Below are 17,903 nucleotides of genomic sequence, written 5' to 3'. Positions count from 1 at the left end.
ATGAAGGATAGTACAGAAATTATTGGGGCAGGGCAGAAAGGGGGGGTGGTATTGCAGTTTTTATTTTTGCTGACAAGAAGATAGTTCAGATTTTTTGGGAGTGCAGGGGAAGGTCTTTTTATGTTTTCTCATCCTCTCTTTAAATCTTATTTTAGCCCTCCCTTGTAAGACTTGTTATATAAAAAGTAGTGTTACATGTGCCATGGATCACAGAGGGGTGTTTTGTCAAATGCAGGCGACAGCATTAGTGCTGTTATATTATTTAGAGATTTAAGGAGGAGGTTGCAATTTGTTTTGGGGGTTTTTTAAATAGATTTTTATATAAGTTATAAAGTATAAAGTTCTAAAGTAAAACATAAAGTTCAGTCCCACTTCACACTCAAATAATTTTTGTACAGTCCCTAAAATCTCAGTGCAGAGTGAAATTAAAACCAGGAAAATTAAACATAACCTCAGAGGGTCAGTGCCATCATATACCGTGCAGGTTAAGACCAGTGCTTGCATATAAAACCAGTGGAGGTGGAACACAATTAGGTCAGATTGAGGCCAGACCATTTGTATGGGTCACGGTAAAAGCGCTCATATGTATGCAGGCTTATAGGCCCCCTGGGAGCACTGGGTTGACCTTGTCCCATACTCTGATCTATGTCCTCATCTCCCCCCATGTCCTCTTTTCCTCATTCCTCTGCCATGTCTCTCCTCTTTCCTCCCCCCATTTCTTTTTTTATTACCACATTTCTCTATTCTCAACCCCCCTCCCTTCTTTTTTTTTTTTTTTTTTTTTTTACTGTTTTCAATTAGTTTCTCTTCTTTCTCACCCTGTTCGGTTTCAGTCTTCTTATGATCACTCTTTTTCTTATCTAACCCTTTTTTTATTCACATCCTTCCTTCTCTCTTTCATTTTTTTTAAAACTAATTTTTAACTCTCTTTTTTCCATTCCTCATTTTCTTTATCCCCACTCATCCTTTTTCCATATCAACAGCCGGTCTGATAAATAATGCATCACAGCACATTAAAAACATTAGTAGGGTTCTCTTGGCTGTCCAAGAGAGGGAGGAGACGAGGGAGAGGAAGGAATGGGTAACTCCATTTTAAATAAGTGTTATGGAGAATGATGTGATTTAATATCAGCAGCAGAAAATCTCCACAAAAGGGTGAAGGTCCGAGCATTAATTGTGTTTATGTCGTGACATCGTGCCCTCGTGCTCAAAGGTTTTTTTCTTGCCTTTGGTGAATCATCTGAAAGCTCCAGGATTCATTAAGATGATGACTGTATCAGCAAACTCAGAAGAAAAGATTTAATGACATTTAGCAAAACACTGATGCTGCATCACACAGAACCTTGACCTTTCCCTCCTCCCCTTTCACCCTCAGCTTTCTCCTCTCCTCTCTCCTCCTCTCTCACCCCCCACAACCACCGCTCCACCGCCCCTCCCTTCCCCCTCCATTCCTCCTGGCAGCGTGGCGATTGGCATTATTAAAAATTGATTGGCGGCGAACGTTTAGCAGGGTGGCGAGGTGGAGAGGGAAGGTTTGACAGGCAGGAGTGAAATGAAAGGAGGGCCTCAGCGGACACACTGTGGAAAGGTCTCACCGGGGGACAGACAGTGTGTGTGTGTGTGTGTGCACTTCTGTGTGTGCACAGCCTTGTGTGTGAGGCTGAGAGAAGGTTGTGCAGCAACATTTTGCAGTGAGGCTTAGGAGTTTGAAAACTCACACAAGATACTGTGTTTATACTATGTGCAAGTGTTGATTTTTCTGTATATGTGTGCATGCGCGTGTGTAGATCAACAATATAACTCGTCCACATAGACCACATCATGAATCATGATAGCATCCAGCAGCAGCCACTGAGATGATACACAGTCACAGGAGCTCTGCTGACCCAAAGTTACTTCCTCTATCTATCGTTCCCTTCATCCCTCTGCTTATCCCCCTTTCCAACCCTTCTCTCTCCTTTCATCTCACATCAAATAGTATTTCCAACCCATATTCCCAACCAGCTATTCCCCCAATGGCTATAAGTGCTACAGCTTTGGAGATTTTCAATACACTTTACCCGCAATTTGGCTGAGTGGCTCTAAAAAACTTTATTTTAGAGGAGGAGGAGGGTAAAAGCATGTGCCATTACATGAGTACATGACGCTGACTGGTTTCTTTGTCTTTTGCTTCTCTTTCTGTCACAGATGAACAGACCGATCCAGGTGAAGCCAGCAGACAGTGAGAGTCGAGGAGGTACTGTAAGCCCTTCCTTCCCACTTTTCCTTCCCCCTTCTCTTCTATTTTCCTTCCTTTGTTCTAGCCCTGCAAACATGCTGCCTGCACATATCAGCCTCACCATTATCTGTCCCATTAGACGATGCCCTGTACCTCAACGCAGGCTGACAGCGCGGCCTGGCTGGACCCTCCAGTATCCAGAACACGTTATGTAAACAGCGCTCTTCCTGGCCGGCACGGCCTCTGGCTCCTTTCTTGGAGTTTCATCATATGCACTAATGCATGCACATGCACGCATACACACAGAAACACCCGCGTCTTGTCAAGCCCGAGGGGAAAACGGGTCACTTCGTTGATGCGAACTTGTCACAACTTCTTATCAACCAAATGAATTCAAATGACAGATCTGTGTGAATGAAAGTGGAAGTCTGGTGCGGTATTTTATGTATGTCGCACTGTATTGACAGCTAAGACAGCTTAAAGCTGATTTTCTATGTCTAGACATGTAATGACCTGTTCCTGACATCAATCAATAGACTGCACAAGAGAAGATTGATGTAGTTTGACCATTTTTGGCTGGAATCTTTCAAACTTTGCAGGTGTTAATATAATTGGCACCAGAGCGATTCTTCAGCCACAAGAAAGAAGGAAAGAGAAAGCGTAAAAAAGGGAAGAAATAGAGCATGCAAGGAGTTGAAGGTTGATAAGCACGGAGACGCATAAGACCTGAGAGAGAGGTGTTAGCCTGTAAAGAGAAAAAAAAAACTTTGAGGAAAGGAAGGGAGATTGTGCGACATCCTCTTCTATTTAGTTTAGTAGTGCTGTGAGTATGATTGATGGAGCAGGAGGGAACAGAGGCGAGCACTGAGCGTGAGGAAGCAAACTGAGGGCAATGCAGGACGTCCATACCTCTGTCTGCTATTTGGGTCTTTCTTTCTCTGCATGTGTGTCCTCAGCTCACTTCTATCCCTCTCCTCTCCACAGCTCTACTTTTCCAGGATTATTTCTGTGTCTCTTTCTTGACCATTCTCTTTCCCTTACAATTTTTTTTTTCTCCGGCATTAAACCAAGACTCGACATTACACTGCCAGGGTGTTAATTGCAGGGGTGGAAGACGAACTGAGATCTTTTACTTGAGTGAAAGTACCAGTGCAACTCCATAAAAGTATGTTTCATATAAAGTCAAGTAGTTCAGTCCAGTAGCTCCCAAACTAAGGGTTGGGCCTCCTTCTGTGGGTCAAAACCTGATCAGAAAGATGATGATGATGATAAATGAGGGTAGGAAAGAAGAAAAAATAAAGTTATACTTGCTTTGTTCCTTTGTTTTGGACTTTTCCTTATTTTCTCTCTTTTTGTGAAATAATTTATAATTCAACATCTTTGGACCTTGAACAGCTATTTAAATGAAGCCATCTGAAAGGTTTAATGGGAAAATCATTCTTGGGTGGAGCAGCTAACTACTCATAGACATCTGAAGCCAAAAACCAAAAACCAAAAAGACTGAGAGTCATTGGTTTAATCTTTAGAAAAACATTGTATTTTGGTTGCTTTTAAAGTTTTTTTGTTTGTGTGTTTGTTTGTTTGTTTGTTTTAATATATGATCTTAATCTGAAAAGTATAAGTACATCTGTAAAATATATGAATTGGAGTACAAAGAACCATATTAACCCCTGAAATGTACTAGAAGTCTAAAGCAGCATAAAATGGAAAGTACAAGTACCTCATACCGTTAAAGGTGTATTTGATAATGTCACAATGAAAATACTGTTAAAAGCGCAGCAAAGGATGAGATAATGATATTAGGCACTAATATTTTTTTATGATCCTTGGTAACACTAGTGCCTACAAAATATTAAAACAGAGAGAAGTCATTGTCATATTCTGTCTGTGAGCATGAGAGAGAGCTTTACATTGTTGTTGTGTATATTGATCTGCTCTGTGGCTGAATATGAGTGCGTGTGCACGTGTGTGAGCATGTGTGTCCTTTCCCAAAGAAAGATGTAATGTTTATTGGTGTCTTCCCTGGGGAACTGTAGACTTTGTCCACCAATGAGGTGTGTATCATGAATGTGTATGTGTGTGAGAAGATAGCGGGGGGGCGCGCAACATTTCAAGATTTGTGTGTGTGCGTGTGTGTGCGTGTGTGTGCATATGTGTGTGTCCTCCACCCCTGATGTGCACTCCACTCTTGTAAACACCCCCCCACCACCCAGTGCAAGGCCAGAGCGCAGATTAGTCTTGTTGACTCGGCAAGGACACCCTGTCAGGCACAGGCAGTGGGGAACGCGGACCCTAAGCATACATGCGCGCGCACACACACACACATTTACCCACACCTATACACACATTAATTTGCACACATTCAAAGGCAATTGCATTGAGGCTCATTAATTCCCCAACATATACATCCATTTTCACAAAGCTCAGATTCTGTGGAACGTAGAAACAGACGGCCCTGCGCGCTGACACATCTGCTGCTGTTGTGCACTAACACACTTTCACCGTCTGCCTCACAGTTCGCCTCAAACCCTCATTCAGTGACTCAATCATGCTGCCGTGTGCTGACACTAATGAACTAATGCTCAACCTCAGGCTGCCTTTATTTTTTATTCAAGCCCATACATTTAGAAATTGTATCTGCTTATATCGTCTTCCGATTCTATTTGACAGCATAAAAGTTATTTGAAAAAAGAATTTTTGGTTAAGGTTATTTGTTGCTTTCAGAGGGAGACTTTTCACTAAATGTACTGAAATGTCAGTTTTAAAATAGAGGAGAACAGCGGTTGCTAAGTTCAAAGGGGTGGTTGCTATGTGTCCATAAATTAGAACTAGATGAAAACATGTATTAAATTGGTGATGTGTGACTTGATGAACACCTTCTATACAGAAAGTGGGCATTTTATTTTGAAAGTGGGTTTATCGGTGCTTTCCAGTGGCCATGTTGTTGTTAGCTGTCTGCTGGAATAACCTCTGACTTTTGCATATTACTTGTTATTTGTTGTAATATATTTATTTTTACCCAATTTATTTGCTTCGCAGTTAAACTTGCTGTCTCATTATTGTGCAACAGGCACTTGTATCCTGTCTGTGATGCACTTTTAATAATAATCACAACAACAAATGCGCTGCACCGTTTAAACAAAGCCCCCCGGAAAGACTGTGGAACTTTACTTCGGAGTTCAATTAAATTTTAATTATGTCTCGACCTGAGGACAGGCACACCAACGCAGCTGTCTCATCTAATACCTGTGACAGACACAATTCCTTAACTGTAGGTAGTAGTTGTAAATGACTGATGCTGTGAAAAAAATGTCTGCATGGTGTGACAAGTCAGACCCATGGACATGCCGTTGTTAGTTACCATCATGTCTTGTCAGTTCATGTCTGCTGAAAGAGTCACCGGGATGTTATGAATAGAATATTGCACATAATGTATTCACATCTATGTAAACATAAAATATGGTAAAAGGAAATGGAAGATACGACCCGAGACTATAAGAGATTCACATTTAGTATATATAATTTATAAAATTCAACAGAGAGAGTTCTTTATTCTTCTTATGGGGATGTGTGGATATTCTATAGGTATAATAGTATGACACATTCAGGAGGTTTTCCTGCCCCAGATTCCACCAGTGTCCACGAAACAAGAGGGACAAATGTAAAACCTATTATTGTGTACAAAGACTGAGAAAATTGTGAAATTAGAGGTGTGTGTGGCTGCCTTAAATGAATGAGGACAAACATTAGCCTCTTTTCATTTTCCGAGTCCAGTGTACTGTTTTGTTTTTGGCACGGCATTGTTACAGGGGGATAGATCAGATGGTTTGGAGCAAGATGATACAGATGAAGTCCTGAAATAAATGAATAACCACAACATTCACTCACTGTGAAGCATCTTATCTAAAAATGTGAAGATACACTTCAACTAAGAGACAAAACAGGGTGTTAGGTCTGTTTGATTGGAAGTGAAATATTAGTTAATAACATTTTTTAATCACAAAGAGATTAGGCACTTGGTTATGAGCATACATTTAGTGGTCGTCTACTGAATATAATGTAAGTGAACACTGTGTCATTGGTATTAGGCCAACTTTGCCATGCTGTATCATGAGCATCTGTGACAGGAACTCCTGCTGAGGGCATAGTGCCAACTCTGTTCCCTAAGGACAGGTACTGCACAAAAGATTGTTTTGGTTGCCTTAATCACAAACTAATCTTCCATTTCAAAATTGTAATGGAACCATAGAGAAACAGGTGGATACATTTATTAATAAATTACAAGCCTGATATGAAAAAACAGCTCTGTAACTCAGTCTTATTTTAAGTAAAATGTGTACCACCAAATACATCTTTTACTACACAAGGAACACAAGTAATTCCATTTAAAACCGTGCTGTACCACAGATGCTGTTCAAGCAAGTGCCTCTGAATATGTCATGAGCGAGCACTGCAACATTAGTGCCATCAATATTTGATGCTAAAGTTTGCTAAAGCTAAATTTAAAATTCTGCATGTTGGGGCTATGTGTAATACAAATACCAGTATCTCTCAGTGATTTTTTACGAACATTTTCTTGTTATTGTGTTGTTGATTTCTGATTTTCTGACGGAGGCTGATGACCTTTAAAACCTTTAAGCCTGTTAATAATGCTCATTAAAGCTTTACTAATTGTTTTGGGGTTTTTTTGAGGGGGGCTTTATCACCCAGCTCCGCAGTTCCCCTTAGTTCTGTTTTCTTGTCTTTCGGATGTTTGTTTCAGCTTTACAGCCTGCAGCTTTACTGTTTTAGTAAAGTCTCATCTCAAGTTTTCGCCAAAGAAGTTCTGATAAACCTGTTTCACTCTACCTGCCCAGAAACAAACAGCAGATGGAGAAAGTCATTGACTAGTTGGTGAAAATAGTGCACCTGGTAGCAGCTACAGGGCCAAACATTTTTCAGGAAAAATAAAAATAAACAGATGAGTGCTGCTTTAATGAAATGTAAAGATTTGTTTGCAGCATGAATGAATGGGTGAATAACACGAAACTGCTCCACTCTGTAGTATCACAAAACGTCTCCCTGGTGGTATTTTCATGTAACTAAGGCTGAGCAAAACTCTGCTGTTTCAGTGAACGTAGAGTGTCTTTATGTGAAATATCAAAAGGCACCTCCGATCCTCTGATCGTGAACTACTTCTTTTCCTTTTAGAAGACAGAAAGCTCTTCGTGGGCATGCTCAACAAGCAACAGTCAGAAGATGATGTGCGGCGCCTTTTCGAGTCCTTCGGCAGCATCGAGGAATGCACCATCCTCAGAGGTCCCGACGGAAACAGCAAAGGTGAGTTTATAGCTGTTCATGACTTTGAGCCGGCAGACTTTTTCACAGGCTACTGCACAGAAATGATTTGGCCTTTCAAAGATGGTGACTTTGCAAAGTTCTCCTTAAACACTCCATGTCGAGTGATGCCAAAGCTGTTTCACCAGAGGAATGGTTACATAAGAATACTGTAGATTTTGTAAATTTCAACGATAAATGCCATCAGAAAGCTTTGCCCACGGGGATGAGAGATATAAGACCACCAGCTTTTTACAGATGAACCCCATTAACCTCATGACTCGACCTACAAGTCTCTGAAAAAAACTTAAGTCAACTTCCTCATTAACCATTGGGCTTCTTGTCAAGCCAGGAAAATGTCCTTTCAAAATTTTGTCAGAGTGCTACACAAGTTCACTGCATGAAGTTCATCAGCGGGCTTAGCAGCCAATCAATGAGGCCCGATGATAACTAAGCCCGATGATTACAGTGGGCTTGATCATTCTGATTCCTCCGTGAAGCTCCATTAACAAGGCTTCATCAGCCAGCTTACTCGGCTAAGTGGGCTTTAGCTCAATAATTACTGGGAACTTGATCATTCAAATTCATCAACAGGGCTTGTCAATAGTAAGCGACACCAGAATGCTGTGGCATTTTAAGCCCCATCAAAGGATCCCAAAGTTGTTAATGGTGTCAGAGAAGCATGTTTAGCTCGCTTACTGAGTGTCGATCAGTGCTGATGCAACCCTGTTCGGCAAAGAGGGTTTTGTTTACTAAACGTTTGTTGCTGTAATGCTGTAGGAAACTTATCCTGGGTGAGATGCAAAACAGGAAACTTTTTTTTTTACTTTTTGTCTTGTTACTGGCAATATTTTTCTGTGATTCTGTATGATATACTTTTCAGCAAACTTTTCTCTTTTGTTCTCACTGTCTCTTTTTTACCCTTACTCATTTTCCCCTCTCTCTCTCACTCTCTCTCTCTCTCTTTTTAGGCTGTGCATTTGTAAAATACTCCTCTCATGCTGAAGCTCAGGCAGCCATCAGTGCACTACACGGCAGCCAGACAATGCCTGTGAGTACATCATAACTGTGCGTGTGAGCATGTAGATTTATGTGAGAGAGGTGAGTCACATAGAGAGATGAGTCACACAGCACTTAATTACCTTCTTAAAGTAAAGTTAAGTTATACTTTATTAATGCCAGCGAGGAAATTTGTCCTTTGCATATGACCCATCCTAACTATTTCAGAGCCAGCTACAGCTCCGAGGCCATTGCTTTGGCAGAATATATGGGAGAGGATGTGTGCGTGTGTGTTCAAGTGCAGATACAAACTTATGTCATGTGTCTATCAGTACACATTAACACGTACTGCCTGGTGGGTGTGTGTATGTGTGTGGGTGGGTGGATGGGTGGTTGCACAGGGTGCCTCATCTAGTCTGGTGGTAAAGTTCGCCGACACGGATAAGGAACGCACCATCCGCCGCATGCAGCAGATGGCTGGTCAGATGGGCATCTTCAACCCTATGGCCCTGCAGTTTGGAGCTTACGGAGCCTACGCTCAGGCAAGACGCCCCGCAAAGCATCTTTTTTATCTACAGTTATTCACTCAGTGAACCACGGAGATTAAATGAAATGCTCGAACCCATTTCACTTACAAATCTGGAATTACAAAAAAGTTGAACTTCCTCCAGTTTGGACTCTTGTATCTTCCTAGGATATGATGTAAAATGTCTTTATTAATGGTTTAGAAAAAAAAAACATTTTTGTACGATTCAATACCAGGTTTCCATATAATAGTCTGTTTCCTGCCTCTGTGCTGCGCCTCACTTTCCCTTTACTCCCCCAGTCCTTCCTTTCTTCCTTCTTTCTTAACTCAGCAACCTCTGATTCCCTCTCCTCTTTCCTTTCATTACTCTCAACCTTCCTCACAATCCCCTCTCTTCCCCTGTGCAGGTGCAGCAGCAGGCGGCATTGATGGCATCAGTAGGCCAGGGAGGCTACCTCAGTCCAATGGCAGCCTTTGCTGCTGCCCAGATGCAGCACATGGCGACCATCAATGGCCTCCCAGGAGCACCGCTGACCCCCACGTCAGGTAACACTTGTGAAAGACCAAAGGTTAAAGGATCATACTGGGTTTTTATGTATTTGTGCGCACAGTGGAAATGGCTTCTGTTCCACTGCGCACACACAGTACATTATCAATTATTTTCTGAAGCTTAACACACTATAGAATGAATTTGTCCTACCTCCAATGCTGCCGTTAGTTTACATTCATTTTGGTATCATACAAAAATGGGATCTTTTTTACTGTGACTGTAAGTCAGTCGCATTTTACAAAGTCAGCAAACAGCCTTAGTTTTATCCACAATTTTTCCATCTTTGGTGTTGAGTCCAATATAGTGTTAGTGTTATCCATTTTGTGTTAGCGAAGGGAACAACAATAGCCTAGCTTACTCATAGGGCAACAGGGGATGTAGTGGGTAAGAGTGCATTCCCATAATCACCCCAGTGGAGCACAAGGCAGGGACTCCTGCACTTAAACACTGAGGATTCTGAAAAAGTCATATGTATAAGTTATTCCCACATTCAAACAATAGTTTTTTAAATAAATAAAACATGACACTCCTTACTACTAAATGGCAGAGCTATTTATCAGGTGTATCTGACAGCATATTGTGCAGTTTACAAATGTAAACATACTGTAGCCCCATAACAAAATGAACACCTGCATCAGACAAGATTCCCCAAAGAAAGGCTTTTTTTTCACTCAGCAAGAGTGTGGTATGTAAAGAATAAAAAAAAAACAGTATGTTCCTTTAAGGCCTTGCTGTAGCATTGCAGTGGAAAAATACAGTAGCAAGTAACAAAGAGCAGTGGATTTAAATGGGCATATTTTAGCACAGAATCTATACTGTAAATGTTTCTAGATGCATTGGAGGGGTGCAAATGAACGTGACGCATTGTGGCATAACATCCAGTCATCTGAGACAAATACATAATTGGTAGCCATTTGATATCATCAACACAGTTTTCTCTGTTCTCATACAGTATGTCTAAGATTCACATCTAATGGCTTTTGTGTCACAGTAAGGGCCATGCTGGGACAAGAAATCAGCCCTGACATTTAGTGTCTTCACCGGCCCACTGGACCGGCCCCTCTGACATTTCCAAGAGTTACTAGGTGGCCAGTCAAAGTAAAAACTTCTCCATAACGTCTTCCAAAAAAAAAAAAAAAATACAGTGGAATGCTCACTGTTTCCCTCTCTCTCTCTGTCTTTGCCCGTGTGCCCCGGGGCTGCAGGTGGCAGCACTCCTCCAGGCATCAGCGCCCCCACAGTGACCAGCATCCCCTCCCCCATTAGTGTAAATGGTTTTACTGGCATGCCGCCGCCCCAGGCAAATGGGCAGCCCCCTGCAGAGGCTGTCTTCACCAACGGGATACACCATTACCCTGGTAAGTCTGATAAATTCAGGGGCACATATGCAAACATAAAAGACTTCTCAGAAATAAGGGGGGAAAAAAGAGGGAATGCCGGATACATTATAAATACACTGTTTGTTATGTAAAACCATGCTTTCATGAAAATGAAGCTTGAATCCCTATAGATACACTTTCAGTGTAATAGGAAAGCGTGCATGCTGCTGGCTTACAGGCGTGAATAGCCTTGAAGCATGTTCAGGAGGGCCGAGGCCAGACGAACGTAGCCCACAGTCAGTGAGCATGTTGAGGAGATGAGTGTTTGGCAAAGGTGCTTATGGGCTGCTGGAGCCTAAGTATGCGCTTGTGTCATGAGCCGTGGCTAGTACCTCATTGGTTCTGTTTGTGAAGAGGTGAAGGAAAATCTGTCCTTTTTTTTTTTTACACTCTTGTCTCTCCAGTGTTGCAGGAGGTGGTTTTTAGGGAGGACTCGGAGAAAAACGGCTTGGGCGTGGCTCCGCGAAGTTGTTTTGGGGTTCAGGGTGGCTGCTTCCTCTCCTCTCTCTCTGAAGGTAGCCCCTCCCAACCCCTCTCCCCCTCTCCCCCAACCCCCTTCCTCCCTCAACCTCTCATCCCACTTATCTATGAGCTCAAGAAAATGATTTTGAGCTTGTGAATTAATGTTAAGAAATAATTTCAAAGCCTGTGCTTCTATCTGTGTTAACTTCAACAAGGAATTCAAGTTTATGAATGTGCAGAAAGAATTTTTGTTGTAGAAAAAGAAAAGAATTCACATTGAGAGCTGAAAACTGGGCCAAACTCCACACACTCTACCTTCAGAGTGACATTGAAGTTAGATGCACACATGCTTGTTTAAGTTCCAACTACAAATTTTGGCCCTGTTTTTTGCATCCAAAGTCCTACCACACAGTTTTCTGCTTTGAGCCTGTAGTCTGATGCCGACAGAGGTAATTTGTTTTTCCTTCCGTTGATATAATTTGTCCAGAACCTTTAATTGTATAATACAGTTTTTACAGTGCGTCTGTACACAGAGGTGTACTTTCCTCTGGGGATCGGGGATGCCCTCTTTACTTTGATACTCCTAGGTCAATTTTCAAACTAAAACACCTCTGAACATTGTCCCTTTACTGTCCAGATGCCAAAATGCAGATGTTGGAAGATCTGAGCTGATAAAAAATGTTGATAAATTCATTGGAGTCACCGTCACTTATTACTGTTCACTAGCAGCACCCAGTGCTTTGCTGAGTTTTTTTTTCCACTGTATACAGCCTGCCCTGTGTTATTGCTGAAGGTTGTCACGGTTATATAAAACCTGAGAGGAATACCTGAAGACAATACTCAGGGCTGAGAAAGACACTGACTACTTGATTTTTCAGGTGATATTTTTATCTACAGCTAATATGCTCCCAAACAGATGTTAGAAATCCATCAAAGCACACTGCTCTTTTAAACATACAATTACAACATTATCTAACATAAAGTACTCTGTATCTATAAAGGAAAATAAATTAGATTTTAAGGGTTTAAAATTTGTTTTGTTTTTTAGCTTTAGTGCATTACAATTTATTTTTGTTATACTACCGTTATGGAAAGCACAATTTGTATTTCTCTATTTATTTAAACTCTCAATCTGTCATGCAAAACTTTTTCACAGGTTTACAGAGAATTTTAAGGGACAATCACGTCCTTTAAAATTATTTCTGAACATGACTTCACAGGCTTTAAAATTTTACAGACCCTTTATCTGAGCCCATACCTCTCCTTTCTTGGCTATCTGAACCGTTTTTCAGTGTTGCTGTTAGTCCACGGTGTGTTCAGTATTTCTTTGGTTTTTGGTGACAGTGGGGTTATTGGTGTGTGTGTGTGTGTTTTCTCAGTGGTGTACTTAATGTGCATGTGCTATGTGTACAGATGGGCAGCTATAAAGTGTGGCACAGCATCTGTGGTAGTTACCAGTGTGTTTAGACTGCAGGGAGAAATTTTCACCTTTCATTTTTAAATAATTAACTTTATCTCCTACATGTGACGTGCTAGCAACAGGTGCATCCAGTGTTGTGAGTGTGTATCGTAATTGTCCTGTTTTACATGTTTAACTGCAGTTGAGAAATAAATATATTTCTTCTTAATAGGATTTGTGTATAATAGGCACATTTATGACACTTTTATTTTCCTTTCCTGTGGTGACAGTGGAGCCATGTGTTGTTATTTTGTTGTTATTGTTGTTTTTTATTTTATTTTTTTTATTTAACTGTGGTCCTTCAAAATTTTACTGTTCTGATTTTCTGGGGAGAAAAATTAGCTACATTTGCAAAAGCTTTAGGAGGAACATTAATTAAAAAGCCCAGCAAAAGAGAGAGGGATTCAGAATTCAGTTCCTCGCGCGCTGAAAGCGAAGTGAGTCGACACCGCACTGCTCGGCTCTCTAACCTTTCTGCTTTTCTTCTCCTGTCTGTTCTTCTCTCCACCGCCTCTCTTTCCATCCCTCTTTCCTCTCACCCTTGTTATATATTACTCTCGCCTTCCTCTGTGCCCTCTCCCCATCTACATTCTCCCTCCGTCTCTCTCTGCCTCATCTCTCTCCCCTACACCTCCATCCATCCACACTCCCCTCCACCACCACCACTGCCACCAACACCTCCTCCTTCTTCTTCTCCTCCCTGTGTCTCTGTTGGAGCAGCTCAAAGTCCCACTGCAGCTGATCCTCTCCAGCAGGCTTACACAGGAGTCCAGCAGTATGCAGGTCTGTCTGTCACTCTCACAGCAGCACTGATCTGTGTGTGTGTGTTTATGTGAGGAAGAGTGTGTGTGTGTGTGTGTGTGTGTGTGTGTGTGTGTGTGTGTGTGTGTGTGTGTGTGTGTGCGTGCGTGCGTGCGTGCGTGCGTGCGTGTGTGTGTGTGTGTGTGAGAGAGAGAGAGAGAGAGAGAGAGAGAGAGAGAGCGTGTGGGGATGACAGAGAGAAATGAAAGGAGGAAGATAAAGATTTGCCTTTGTTTGAATTTGAATTTTGATCATGTAACATTAAGTGTTTCAGTCTCACTACATCAATTTATTCTCTCGGCTGTGTTCAGCATTGGGTGTGTGTGTGAGTAACATGTAGACTCTATTGTCTGTTATCTGATCGATTGCCTGCTGTGCCCCTGCATATATCACATTGTTTGTATGTATCCGAGTGTGTGTGTGTGTGTGTGTGTAGTCATGACTGTTATCTGATCCACGCTGTGTGTGTGTGTATGTGTGTGTCTCAGCAGCCTACCCAGCTGCATACGGCCAGATCAGCCAAGCCTTCCCCCACCCTCCACCCATCATTCCACAGCAGCAACGAGAAGGTAACACACACACACACAAAGCACACAATTCACTCCTAAATATTCATATATGCTGTAAATATTTACTTCTTCTCTATTCATCTTATATGTAGCCATGGAATAAACAGGCATGTTTAAAAATATCCAGGCAATTCACAGTCCTCAATTTCTTTCCAGGCACGATTTCACCTCTTGCCAGTAAGATCTGTCATAAGTAAAATATTCAGCGTAGCAAGACAAAAAATATTAAATCAGTCAGGAATTATTAGAAAAGACTAAATAGCCTGTACTCTTATTTTTCAACTTTTTAAAAACAGTCTAATAAAGCAAAGAAAAAAGAAGGAAGAATAGAAGTTTTTTTTTTTTAGAGGTTATTCTACTTCTGATATAGTGGATATCCTGTCTGTCTGTAGGGTAATTGACCTTACACACTACTGAGTGTTTCAAACTGAGCTGTAAACCTATTTATGAACTCAGTGACCTCCAGGCTTCAGGACACCCACACCTGGGACCTTACTGCCCTCTTGTGGAAAATAAACAAAATAATACAAATCATTTAACAGCTGTGGCATCCCAGGGGATTACCATTTAAGCATTTACTCATTCGATTAGAGATACCTGAAAGCTGTGAATACGAAACCTTTTCCATTAAAGCTGAAACTGTCAAACAACCTGACCAGCTAGAATTAGAGTCCTCTAATGGCTGCCTGATGACATGAAGAGCTCTGCGCTTTTCTGTTTGCAGCTCTGACACTAAACGCGATTTCGCTAATGTTAATAAAAAGAAAAATATATTTAAAGCAAGATAATCACAACACTTACAAACAAAGCTAACATGTGGCCTTGTTCACAAATTGTAGATATGTTTGTTAGTCTTGTACAATCGTGCATGGGTTGCAAGTGTGGTGTTTCTTTTGATTAGTGACACGGGATAGGAAATGATCTCATGATGAGTTACATGTTGCAAATTTTGTCCAAACCCATCACACTTCCTTAAAGCCCAGTGTGACTTTATCCAACCAGCAGCCTAAAACCCAAAGACATACTATCACATGAGACAAAGAAAAGCTATGGATTTTTTTTCTTTTTTTTTGGCATTTCTGCTTGAAAAATGACTTAAAATGATAAATCTATTATCAAACAGTTGCAGATTATTTTTTTAATTCAATCAATTAATCAACTAATTGTTACAGTTGTAGTGTGTGTTGCTCAAAAGTGTAAATGTTGCTGAATCGGGATTGGTCCATGGTGCATGGAAGTATATGGCATCACGTTTTTCAAACAACTTAAAATCAATGAAAAGAAAGCAGTCGATTTTCTATCCTCTATATGTTTTGACCCTGTGCCTTCAACATTTTCTTGTATTCCTAAGATTTAGCATTTTCTCTCTCCTCCTGCTGCTGTCAACCTTTTACGCTTCCCTTTCTTCTTGTCTCTCTTTCTCTGACCTTTGCCCTTCTTCTCTTTTTTTTTCTCTCCCCGATCTCTCTCTCTGTCTCTCTATTTCCGTGTGCAGGACCAGAGGGTTGCAACCTGTTCATCTACCACCTCCCTCAGGAGTTTGGGGATGGAGAGCTGATGCAGATGTTCCTGCCTTTCGGTAATGTCATCTCCTCCAAAGTGTTTGTGGATCGGGCGACAAACCAAAGTAAATGCTTTGGTGGGTAAAAATGAACAAAACCAAAAGATTATTGGTTATTTATTCTGATTATTCTTTTTTACTAATCACCTTCTTTACTGCAGTCAACACCCCCTTCCTAACCTCTCAACACCCCTCCTTTAAAAAAAACTGAAAACAAAACAATGGAGAATTTCTCTACAGTTGTGCAAAAGCTGGTTGTTACCAAAAAGAAAGAATGGAGAATGAGTGTGTCTGGATTTCTCTATTAATCATTAAAGCTGTTTTCTTTTGAAGCTCTGACAAATTTCTTATTTTGATAAATATTTCAGTGAGACATATATATATATATATATATATATATATATATATATATATATATATATATATATATATATATATATATATATATATATATATATATATATATATATATATATATATTTAGCACTGATCATGATGACGAGAAATGAATCTGTTTTAATGTCATTTTAGTTATATTGCCATTGTGCTCTTTCTGACATACAATAGAGATTCTCACTTGATCTTTACCTTTGTCTCTAACTGACTGTAAGCAAAAGCAACACATGCTAAGAATATAGAGAATATAGGAGATAAAGAATTGCTGTCTCACTTTATGCCACTGACAGCACAATTTAGCCAAACAGATAATTATGTGGCAAATTATAAATGGATTGTGGAGAATATTTAATGGAGAGTCCATCAGGTGCATTCCATTTGCAAAGTAGCTTTTGCTCATTAATACAACACAGCATTAATGTTGTATTATTCATGTTGCAATTTTGAGATGCAAGTTTTAATTTGTGATTTGATGCTTTTTTGCTTCCGAGTGGAAGTTAAAAAACCGAAGCTCAAAAACAGCACAACCATGTTGATGTTTTGGTTTTAAATCCCATTACCGAGTTCATGTTGTGATTTTGGATGCATGCTGCTCTTTGTTTTTACTGTGATCCTATTGTTGTTGTCATATTGTATATTGTTATACAGACAAATATGTATAGTATGTTTGTTATATTAATGCTAACAACTTGTGGTGCATTTTTTGTAGAGAATTAAATTAAAAGTTTTCCTCTTAAGTTCCTCTTAATCTAACCTTATGCCTCTTTCTCCCTCTCTCTTCTTTGGCCTTTCCCCCAGGGTTTGTGAGCTTCGACAACCCAGGTAGTGCCCAAGCTGCCATCCAGTCAATGAACGGCTTCCAGATCGGCATGAAAAGGCTCAAGGTGCAGCTGAAGCGGCCAAAGGATGCCAACCGCCCCTACTAGCCCCCGCCCCAGCCAGCCGCCGCCATCATGGTGGCCGGGGCAGCCGTCGCACACAGGGAAAGACAGGTCAGACATCGAGCTCAACTTGTTCGGAAATATGTTTGTTGTCACTGTTGACCGGTGATTAACTGAGTCAGTGCCTGTACAACAAATGCAATATTATATTGACAAATTCTCAAATGACAAGCCCACTTATGGCACTGCCTGGTGTGGTTTCAGTAACCTTTTATAAATGTCATAAAACATTTGCAGCTGCCTAATAACTAGCTGATCATCTGCAAAGTGCTTGTAAAGAACGGTGATGAAGTTTAACCCCTGTGCCGTTATTTCAAGTAAATATCTGTAAATGTTAATTCCACCTACATCACCATGACTCACCATTGTATGAGATTTACTGTAGTGTCCTGCTAACTGGTACCAGTTATCTCAATGGAAGCAACATACGCGTAACAGAAGTGCCCCACAAATACTAGGACAAAAAATACAGTCAACATGAAAATGCAAAACCTTTCAATATTCTCTAGAGTTTGATAACTTACAGTGTATTATGTGTATGAAACATTTTGTGTGTTTCCTACACATAATAACATGTATCTGATTCCAGACTTTCCAAGTATTTGCTTTACTGTCAGTTTTAATGGCTGGTTCAACCAAACCAATTGTATAGCTTTTACTTACATGTTGCCTCCTCTATTTGTAGAACAACTTTACAGTAAGTGACCCTGTATGTTACCCTGTAGG

At 40.7% G+C, this 17,903-nt stretch overlaps 1 protein-coding gene across 30 annotated transcripts in view; it reads left to right on the top strand.

Annotated features, from left to right (window-relative positions):
- celf4 (CUGBP, Elav-like family member 4) overlaps positions 1 to 17,162 on the top strand; it is a 78,225-nt gene extending 61,063 nt beyond the window's left edge. Inside the window, exons 3-13 of one of the 30 annotated variants that reach the window (XM_041033312.1) lie at positions 2,188 to 2,236; positions 7,409 to 7,537; positions 8,506 to 8,585; positions 8,935 to 9,075; positions 9,467 to 9,605; positions 10,815 to 10,967; positions 11,393 to 11,503; positions 13,630 to 13,692; positions 14,202 to 14,279; positions 15,775 to 15,918; positions 17,035 to 17,162. In XM_041033312.1, coding sequence (XP_040889246.1) covers positions 2,188 to 2,236; positions 7,409 to 7,537; positions 8,506 to 8,585; positions 8,935 to 9,075; positions 9,467 to 9,605; positions 10,815 to 10,967; positions 11,393 to 11,503; positions 13,630 to 13,692; positions 14,202 to 14,279; positions 15,775 to 15,918; positions 17,035 to 17,162 — 1,215 coding nt within the window. Of the gene's footprint in view, positions 1 to 2,187; positions 2,237 to 7,408; positions 7,538 to 8,505; positions 8,586 to 8,934; positions 9,088 to 9,466; positions 9,606 to 10,814; positions 10,968 to 11,392; positions 11,504 to 13,629; positions 13,696 to 14,195; positions 14,280 to 15,774; positions 15,919 to 17,034 lie in introns of all 30 variants that reach the window. The other 29 variants (XM_041033333.1, XM_041033331.1, XM_041033324.1 and 26 more) reach the window with 29 other exon arrangements.
- The last annotated feature ends 741 nt before the right edge of the window (positions 17,163 to 17,903 follow it).

This window comes from Toxotes jaculatrix, chromosome 3 (assembly GCF_017976425.1).
Source record: "Toxotes jaculatrix isolate fToxJac2 chromosome 3, fToxJac2.pri, whole genome shotgun sequence".
Classification (NCBI taxonomy): Eukaryota; Metazoa; Chordata; class Actinopteri; family Toxotidae; genus Toxotes; species Toxotes jaculatrix.
Note: the sequence above shows the minus strand (reverse complement) of the source record. Positions and strands in the feature narration are given on the sequence as shown.